This window comes from Leptodactylus fuscus, chromosome 10 (assembly GCF_031893055.1).
Source record: "Leptodactylus fuscus isolate aLepFus1 chromosome 10, aLepFus1.hap2, whole genome shotgun sequence".
NCBI lineage: Eukaryota > Metazoa > Chordata > Amphibia > Anura > Leptodactylidae > Leptodactylus > Leptodactylus fuscus.
Genome location: NC_134274.1, coordinates 5,747,246 through 5,758,136, shown reverse-complemented (window position 1 = coordinate 5,758,136; position 10,891 = coordinate 5,747,246). Strand labels below are relative to the sequence as shown.

The window sequence follows — 10,891 nt, the reverse complement described above, 5'->3', positions numbered from 1 at the left end:
TTTTTACAACGAAGAGTCAATCCACGATCCCTAAAGAGAAATGGGACAATTGGATACAAAGTCTCTGTAGATAGTAACAGGTGCTAGGTACGAGCCATCCGAATCCGTGCAGAAGGTGCTCAGATACTAGTAGTGTGTGCAGCAGAGTGGGCAAGGATTTACCGACTGGTAGAGAGTGAGGGGCACTGAGCGTGGAAAGATTAGTGAGACAGCTGGGGAGGGGAGGAGGGGGAGATACAGCTCAGAGCAGAAACCGTCTCTGCTAGCCCAATAACTGGAGGAGCAAAGGCATTCAGAAGTCAGGGAGACTGCAAAGTCTGCACAGGAGCCTGCAATGAGCAGGTAGACCCCCGGGAAGAGGCCAAGCATGGAAACAGACATCTAATATGGATTATTATAGAGAAAGAGAAGGGTCTGAAGTATCTGACTCCCATCTGTCTAACGCTGCCGGCACCGTCATCTGCTCCGACATCAGGTCATGAGGGGACAAGCTCATCTCTTCCACCAGTATTACTTGTGGGCACCTTGTAGGGCTCAGATACCTGCCCGGCCGGAGCACTGATATCATGATGCCCATTAGGAGACTCATCTGCATCTTCTACCTGCTGCCTCTTGCATCGCTCCTCCAGGGTGAGTCTCTTAATATGGTTAATTGCTCTTTATGACCAAGCGCCTTGTCTATGGCGAAGTTCAGACTTGTAGCTGTCTGTGCAAGGTGGAGCATGCTGAAGTAGTTGGGTGAAGGAGTTTCTTTTATAGGCTGATATTTGTCATTGACTTTAAAGATAAAAAATAAATTGCTGCCTCCACCACTAGGAGGAGCTGAGGAGCCCAATATTGGGTTATTATTGAGTTCAATGTATAAACTGTACTCACTTACATCTTAAGATCCCCCTAGGATCTTAAGATGTAGGAAGACTGAATTTTATTCTGTCTATGTATAGGAGCAGCTCTGTACCCTAGAAAATGAACCAAGTGGTGGGGCAGATGAAGTGGTGCGGAACATGAAGTGGTGCGGAACATGATGTGGTGGGGCAGATGAAGTGGTCGGGCACTTGACATGGTTGGGCATATAAAGTTGTGGGGCAGATGAAGTGGTGGTGCAGATGAAGTGGTGGCGCACAGGACATGGTGGGGCAGATGCTAGAACTGCCCCATTACGAATGATTACGATCCACCAAAATGATCAGGTGGCTGCTCTATATAATCCCCTAGGGACTAGACATAGGGTAACTTAAAATTACTAGAATACTGCTTTTAGCTAATGGTTTTGGTGGAGATTGACAAAAATATTTGGGCTGAGATGAGCGATACGTGGTCCTCAACCAGTGGCCAATGGTAGTCGAGCTTAACAGTATCTGGAAAACAACAAGTCGGAGACTAAATTTCTCTTGTATGAAGACAGAATTCTATATGTATCCAGGCTGTTGTCCTTCCAGATGGTGACTTCCTACCTCTGATGGTAGCCATCCCAAGGCTCAAGTGGGTAATTTTCCATCCTTCCAAGTTTTGTACAAAGGATTTAGGCAAGTTTAGAAATAGAAGGGTTAATAATTTATTTTTGTTAATTAACAAAATTAAGTGACTTATGAAAAGAGAAATTTAAATCTCATCAATATTTGGTGTGACCTTTGCCCTTTGGAGGAGGAGTCCTGGAAGTGATGATCCAGCCCCCAAAGAGCTCAACATCATCCAGTCTGTCTGGGATGACATGAAGAGACAGAAGGATTGGAACAAGCAACATCCACAGAAGATCTGGGCTTAGTTCTCCAAGTTGGCGGTGGGTACAACCTCCCTGCCGAGTTCTGCAAATATGCAAGTACCAAGAAGAACTGATGGACGGTAAAAGGCAAATACTGATGGGATTTACATTTCTTCTTCATTCACTTTGTTTTATGAAAAAACTTCTATTTATGAAAGCATTCTTACCTTGCAGTATTTTTCCCACACCTGCCTAAAACTCTTGCACATTAGTGAAATTCCGAGATGACGTCCCAACTTCTATGTTAATGATTTTAGTCTTTGTCACTCAACAACCTTAACCCAAATAGAACAAAAAGAAAAATCAGAAGTAAAAAGTCATCACAAAGGGTTATATGTCCAGGAGTTTTTTTTTTATTTTAGTGGGAATGTTATTGAGAAAACACTGAGGGGTGTAAGAAAATATAGAGAAGACAATAGAAGATACCGCACGGACACTGTGGGGATAATAGGGGGATACTCTAGAGATACTATGGGGATATTGCTAGGAAAATGTAGGGATATTGTGGAGATACTATGGGGATAATGTGGGATTACTACGAGGATACTGCGGGGATACTGCAGGGATAATGTGGGGATACTATGGGGATACTGCGGGGATAATGTCGGGATATTGTGGAGATACTATGGGGATAATGTGGGGATACTGTGAGGACACTATGGGGATAATGTGGGGATACTCTGGAGATACTATGGGGATATTGCTGGGAAAATGTCGGGATATTGTGGAGATACTATGGGGATAATGTGGGATTACTGCGAGGATACTGCGGGGATACTGCAGGGATAATGTGGGGATACTATGGGGATACTGCGGGGATAATGTCGGGATATTGTGGAGATACTATGGGGATACTGTGAGGACACTATGGGGATAATGTGGGGATACTGCAGAGATACTATGGGGATATTGCTGGGATAATGTAGGGATACTGCGAAGATGCTATGAGCATAATGAATAGGGATAATGTAGGGATACTGCAAGGATACTATGGGGATAATGTGAGGATACTGCGGAGATACTATGGGGATATTGCTGAGATAATATGGAGATACTGCGAAGATACTATGGGGATAATGTGGGGATACTATGGGGATAATGTGGGGATACTGCAGGGATAATGTGGGGATACTGCAGGGATAATGTGGGGATACTGTAGAGATACTATGGGGATATTGCTGGGATAATGTGGGGATATTGCGAAGATACTATGGGGATAATATGGGGATACTGCGGGGATACTATGATGATAATGTGGGGATACTTTGGCATTACTATAGGGATAATGTGGGGTACTCTGGAGATACTATGGGGAGATACTATGGGGATATTCCTGGGATACTGCGGGGATAATGTGGCAACACTGCAAGGATACTATGGGGAAAATGTGGGGATACTGCAGAGATACTGCGGGTATACTATGGGGGTACTGTGGGGATAATGTGGGGATACTATGGCGATACAGCAGGGATACATTGTACTTGATGGTCTGTGGATGATATAATACTTGTTATGTCAGTGAGAAAATCCCCTGTATTAAAAGATAAACCTACATGCAATGTCAATGTAAATCCCACAAAGATGTCGGGATTAGGATGCGGGTAAAGAGTTTTTCCTCATTGTAATGGGCAGATCTTACTAATCGATGATAAAAGACAACCCAATGGATTCCATAGAGGCCAGAAGAAGCTTGAATATTGGGGTAAAAGTACTCTTTAAAGAGGACCTTTCATTACCTTCACCTACAACAATTCATTATATCTTTCCATAGGTGTCACACCACCGTAGAGGGAACCTAAAGAGCCTATTGGGTAATGATCATGAATAATGGAGGTTTGGAGAAAAAAATCCAACTGTGTAGCAACTGGTGGAGCCTATTAAAGAGTTAAAAGAGTTGGAGAAACCATCCAACCTGAAACTTGGCAATACTGAAGTGGGAAAATGCCGACCCCTTGCCCCATTGGGTTTCCCTCATAATCCTTTCATCAGATGATACAAAAAATAGCACAAAATATACAATACAAAAAAACCCACTAAGCATTGGGATGAGTTCTAAAAGCAGTAACACGCCTGGGAGGAGAGTCCATGGTGGTCTGGATAGCCTTATATTCTCCATATGGCCATAGCCACCATGACCACTCCTCCAGCCATTACTTCTGTTTCTTGGGCAGGAATCAGCTGTCTGAAAACTGTCCATGTCAGCCATATTATATGTTATGGTTAGGGTTTAGCGATCAGGATCGAGAAAGATTGGATCTCAAACGGCGATTGAGCAAATTTCACGATCTCAAATCTCAAGATTGGCTCAACCCTATTTATGGTGTCTTCCCCCCTCCCAGATATACCTTGACATCTCTTAAAGTTCATAGAGCACAACCAATGGAGCTTACACTTCACACAGTTAGCACTTCAGTACTTTATTCTTGGAATACAACTTAAAAATACCACGTAAATCCATGAGCTTACCAAATGATGTCCTTCCCCAACACCAAAGACAACTCTATAGATCAGGTATAGTCACAAGAAACGCACAATCTTCTCTTACCATGTAGATAGTCAATGTTCTTATCTTCTCCATTTGACCCAGACCACCATTATTACTCTTTCCAGCTATGACTGGTCTCTGTAGAGTTTGAGACACATGCGGGACACTGAATTGTTTGACCACTGCCAACAACAAAAATAGAAGTGGGCTTCTGCAAATATCCCAATTAGCCAGTCTTCTAGACATCATAAAAGTCAAATTGGGCTTAACCATTTGGTTTTCTTTATCATCTCAAGAATTGACAATGATGGAACTTTGTTAAGCACCATAACTAGGAAGGGGAAATCGCCCCGAAAACAAAAACATCAGGCCTGTTGAAATGAAATAACTTGTTCCTTTACTTTCCCAATATCTGTTCTAAAAAGTCCTGCAAACCTGACTTTTCACCTGGTGATGTCTCTAAAAACTAACGTAGACCCGAGAGACCCCTTTAGAGTCAATGAGGTTCCCTGAGATCCATTGTTGACCATTACTCCATTCCTGTAATGGAACAATGGCGCAGATGTGGTTACCAGCAACAGTTACACGTTTCGCGCCATGATCTTCCTTTGTCTACATGAACTGGTTAGCTGATCCACGTTCCTCTAATGTATCCATGGATTTTCCAGTGATGGAATCCACCAGATTGGGCAGGACGCTTTTTCCATTGGTTGAATTTTTCCTCTAGCTAAAAAAGTTGCTCCCACCGAAATGAACAGGAGGTGGATTTTGCATGGTGGAACCACTACAAAAAGTCTGCCGTGTCAACTTACCCTAATATTAGTTTTAACCCAACATGTGCAGAATGGGAAGGACGTTTCCTTGTAGTGGAAAGATCTTATGTACAATCTCGTACTAAGAGAGCTCGAAAAGAAATGGATAATTTTGCTCATCCCATCCAAAAGATTCTCTTTTTTTTTTCTGCATCCACTGTATACTATTTCTCACAGCTCATTGGATACACTGTTATAAACCTGTTGAGTTGGGTTTTGATTTTTTTTGTAAAACAACAAAATACGGCTAAAAGGCCACAAGTGGGAACCCAAATGACATAATCTGCTCTACACGTCTATAACATCTTCCAGTTCATTGATTTAACTAAGTAGTTTCGTGTCTGGCACTTGAAGAATTGTCCTTAATTTCCCGCTGGATCTGCTTGAGGTGAGAAGAGGAAGCGTGCCACTGACACATGACATTCCGTGCGAGAATCCCTCGCCGAGACGAGCACTATGTCACAATGCATGTCAGACGTCACTGACACTGTGCGCCAGTGGCCATCAGTCAGACAATGCAGGCCTGGCCGGGGCTGGTCTCAGCTGCTACATGCATTTGGTATGACCTACTTTCCCATCCTGCAGATTAAAAAAAAAAATACACCACACTCAAGGAAGAAATGCCGAGAGAGAAGAGGAAGAAGAAATGAGACAGCACAATTAACGCGAGAGAGTCCTTAAAGGGCAAGTCAACACATGTTTACATCTGTACAGCAAAAAAGTAGCAAAGGAAATAAAAATTTACACAATTTTGCACAATTTGTAGCAGGAATGGGTCTTACTTTATTGGTCGCAAGGGGTTGTAGGAAGCTTGTTGTATAATAGAGCCAGCACTCACCACTATTAGTCATAAGCGGTGCCGGCCGAGGTAGATATGCAACGGGAGATAGTAAAAGTCAAGGCTCAGATGGTGTCAAACATTGTTGGTATGATCTCGAATGGTAGATGTTCAACCTCAGATATTCAAGGTGTGACTCCAGACAGCAGAAGTGCTAAATCCCAATGTGGAGGGGCCTCATCCCATATCTAAGAGGGAAGTGTCATCTCAGACTGTAGAAGTGTCATCTCAGATGGTAAAGTTGTAAATCCATTCATGGTAAGATGGAAACCATTGGTGATGATGATCTTTGGTATCAAAATACAGAATCACCGAAGAAGGTGGAAATCTTTGCTTTGGTCTTCTGTTTCCTAAGACTTCCTAACAGCAAATTCTACAATATTTTTGTTACTTTCTTATGTTACAGAAATCCTACTTGATACAACGCAAGAAACCTCAGAGATTGGCTGGGCAACCCATCCAGAGGGAGTGGTGAGTGATCCAAGTGAATATTAGAGTACAAAGCCCCCTAAGAATTGTATCAGAGGAGATATTTGTTGTCACTAAAGATGGAGGAACCTCCCAAGATTCGTTACATTTTGAGATCGATTGGCTCCGGTCACCGATTGGGGGTCATAAAACTGGAAATGAACTCTTAGATCTCTTCAGACCCCAGAGTGTCTGAAGAGAAGAGAAAAATATAACAAAAATGTATACTCACTTTCCTTCACCTCTTATGTGACTCCTATCACTGTGATGACCCCGGGCACGTGATATACCGCTGTGGCCTAATCACAGACCTCAATGATGACCCCGGGCACATGACATCACCAGGAGATTGCTAGACACTGCAAGGTTGGTTGGGGAAGCTGAGTATAAACCTATAATTTTTCTTCTCCTTCTCTGGTCCTCCTTCTATTATAGTGGTCCTGGAGTATAATAATTTACCACAATGCATGTTGTGGCAGCCATATTAGTTCAAGAGATGAATTGGCAATTGTTTGGTTTAACAATTTGGCAGAAATGGGTCAAACCCAGCACGAAACCAAGCACTTTGACCATCTCTAGTTGTCGCCAAACTTAATTCTTAATTTGCTTTGTCTTCATTTTTTTCTGTAGTGGGATGAAGTCAGTGTTCTAGATGGCCAGCGGCGGCTACTACGTACCTACGAAGTCTGCAACTCTTACGCCCAGCGCTCCAACCAGAGTAATTGGTTGCGCACAGGTTACATTCCAAGCCGTGGTGCCCGACGTATATATGTCAAACTGCATTTTTCGGTACGAGACTGCGCCAGCCTACGGCCACCACCAACGCGGCGTCACCTGGCTTGCAAAGAAACATTTACCCTATATTACCGCCAAGTGGAGAACGCCATGGAAGCTGAGGAATGGGAATGGTCAGAGGAATCTTGGGTGAAAGTAGATACCATTGGAGCTGGAAAAAGTTTCACAAGGAACCCGGGTAAAGGAGGGCAGGGTCCTCGGATGGAGGAGAGAACGATAGACTTTGGACCAATACATAAAAATGGATTCTATTTGGCCTTTGTGGATTCGGGGGCTTGTCTATCTTTGGCCGGAGTAAAACTTTATTTTAATAAGTGCCCAGCTACTGTTAGGGGCCTGGCATCTTTCCCTGAGACCCCATCAAGTGGAGATGGAGGGGCATCACTGGCTGAAGCCACCGGGAGCTGTGTAATTGGGGCTCATCTTCTGGGGACCACAAAGCTCAGTCTACACTGTGGAGGAGAGGGTGAGTGGATGGTGTCCCGAGGAAGCTGTGCTTGTGATCCTGGAAGGGAAGAGAATGCAGAAGGGACTGAATGTCAAGGTAAGATACATGTGCCATAATGTATTGTGTGACCTGACAGATCCATCACAAGCCACTAGAGGTGCCACATTGTATATTATATATTGTATATTAGTGGGATCAAGGACAGAATTTTAATTTCACTATTTGTCACTGTTTAAAATTGTCTCAAATCTACCTGATATTTATCACAGGGTCTCCATATGCTCACTAGGAAGTCACTGTAAGGAGAACTCATATAATTTCAGCAAAAAGCCGAATGACTATAAAGCTAATGAGAAAAAGAAGATTATCAAGAAATGGATGTCCCTAGACTTAGAGCGATAATAAGGGGGAGGGGTCCGGAATTCTAATGTAACAAATTCATCTTAAATCCGATTCACAATAACCATGGGAGCTTACTAGAGATACAGCCTGTCCGTCATACATTCTGCTCCTTCCTCCATTATCCATCGACTATAGAACATTCCATCTCTCATTATTGTGGTGTAATCCCTTCAATCCCTTTACTAATACAATCTATTTCATTTGGGTTGAAGATTCAGAAGAGACGACAACCTGAAATATTCTGATTAAAATGGAAGTATCAAGTAGTCTACACCCAACTAATATTAGACATTACTAGACATGTTCTAAGTATAAGAGACATTATATCACTGAATGGTAATTAGAAGTCTAATCTTATACTGTAATAAATAATATAAATAATACTAAAGTAACACTACAATAATACAACAATAACATATCATGTATCACTATTCACAGTGACAAGGAAATAACAATTACAGTACTACTCTCAATATAAAAGAGTATAACCACTATAATACTACTCCTATGTACAAGAATATAACTACTATAATACTGCTCCTATGTACAAGAATATAACTACTATAATACTACTATGTACAAGAATATAACTACTATAATACTGCTCCTATGTACAAGAATATAACTACTATAATACTACTCCTATGTATAAGAATATAACTACTATAATACTACTCCTATGTACAAGAATATAACTACTATAATACTGCTCCTATGTACAAGAATATAACTACTATAATACTACTCCTATGTACAAGAATATAACTACTATAATACTACTCCTATGTACAAGAATATAACTACTATAATACTGCTCCTATGTACAAGAATATAACTACTATAATACTACTCCTATGTACAAGAATATAACTACTATAATACTACTCCTATGTACAAAAATATAACTACTATAATACTGCTCCTATGTACAAGAATATAACTACTATAATACTACTCCTATGTGTAAGAATATAACTACTATAATACTACTCCTATGTACAAGAATATAACTACTATAATACTACCTCCTATGTACAAGAATATAACTACTATAATACTACTCCTATGTACAAAAATATAACTACTATAATACTGCTCCTATGTACAAGAATATAACTACTATACTACTGCTCCTATGTGTAAGAATATAACTACTATAATACTACTCCTATGTACAAGAATATAACTACTATAATACTACTCCTATGTACAAGAATATAACTACTATAATACTACTCCTATGTACAAGAATATAACTACTATAATACTGCTCTTATGTACAAGAATATAACTACTATAATACTACTCCTATGTGTAAGAATATAACTACTATAATACTACTCCTATGTACAAGAATATAACTACTATAATACTACTCCTATGTACAAGAATATAACTACTATAATACTACTCCTATGTACAAGAATATAACTACTATAATACTACTCCTATGTACAAGAATATAACTACTATAATACTACTCCTATGTGTAAGAATATAACTACTATAATACTACTCCTATGTACAAGAATATAACTACTATAATACTACTCCTATGTACAAGAATATAACTACTATAATACTACCTCCTATGTACAAGAATATAACTACTATAATACTACTCCTATGTACAAAAATATAACTACTATAATACTGCTCCTATGTACAAGAATATAACTACTATAATACTACTCCTATGTACAAGAATATAACTACTATAATACTACCTCCTATGTACAAGAATATAACTACTATAATACTACTCCTATGTACAAGAATATAACTACTATAATACTACTCCTATGTACAAGAATATAACTACTATAATACTGCTCCTATGTACAAGAATATAACTACTATAATACTACTATGTACAAGAATATAACTACTATAATACTACCTACTATGTACAAGAATATAACTACTATAATACTACTCCTATGTACAAGAATATAACTACTATAATACTACTCCTATGTACAAGAATATAACTACTATAATACTGCTCCTATGTACAAGAATATAACTACTATAATACTACTCCTATGTACAAGAATATAACTACTATAATACTACTCCTATGTACAAGAATATAACTACTATAATACTGCTCCTATGTACAAGAATATAACTACTATAATACTACTCCTATGTACAAGAATATAACTACTATAATACTACTCCTATAATGACAAGACATGAAAAGACGGTCAGTTCTGTACTTTGCCGCTGGCGATACATTTTTCTAACATCTTTCGATTATTCCCTCCTTTTAGTGCTTTCATCCTGTAACATCCGACCCCCCTCATCTGTTCTTTATAAACCCGTCTTCTCGATACACGCACATTTTTTTTCCCTTGTAGCTCAAATTTACAAAAATTTCCACTCCAAATTTTCCAACTGACCTAGAATTTGGGCAAATTGATTTCAACTGACAAATCCACCCGGTAAAGTAAAGAGAAGTGAGTCTAAGGAGACCGGTGGGGAAGGAGACGAAGATCCCTCATTAATTCTCTGCTTCTGTAATTAGCCAAATGTCTGGAAGGCTCGTTACGGTTAGACAGAGTTTGGTGTTTCGGCGGATTACACGTCGCGTCTCGTAAGTGTTTACGTCCTGTTGTTTAGACACAAAATCAGACAATTGGTTAATAGAATATTAATTACAACTCGCAGGACATGGACGAGGGGTCGGGAGTAAATTCTATGTACTGATGTTTCCAGTTTGTCATGGAACCAATAGTAACAGAGAAGATTTGGGTGGATGAAGACTCAAGTCCATCAAGTCCAACCTATACACCCACCCACTTGATTCAATGGAAGGCAATTGCCCAATTGCCCCATCCGAGGTAACAATTCCTTCCCAACTCCTTGGATCAACATC

General features: G+C 40.1%; 1 protein-coding gene across 1 annotated transcript in view; it reads left to right on the top strand.

Moving 5' to 3' along the window:
- The first annotated feature begins 222 nt into the window (after positions 1-222).
- The window catches only part of LOC142182853 (ephrin type-B receptor 5-like), a 38,690-nt gene continuing 28,021 nt past the window's right edge, over positions 223-10,891 (top strand). Inside the window, exons 1-3 of the mRNA XM_075257624.1 lie at positions 223-630; positions 6,304-6,368; positions 6,996-7,704. Coding sequence (XP_075113725.1) covers positions 567-630; positions 6,304-6,368; positions 6,996-7,704 — 838 coding nt within the window. The 5' untranslated portion in view covers positions 223-566. The remainder of the gene's footprint in view (positions 631-6,303; positions 6,369-6,995; positions 7,705-10,891) is intronic.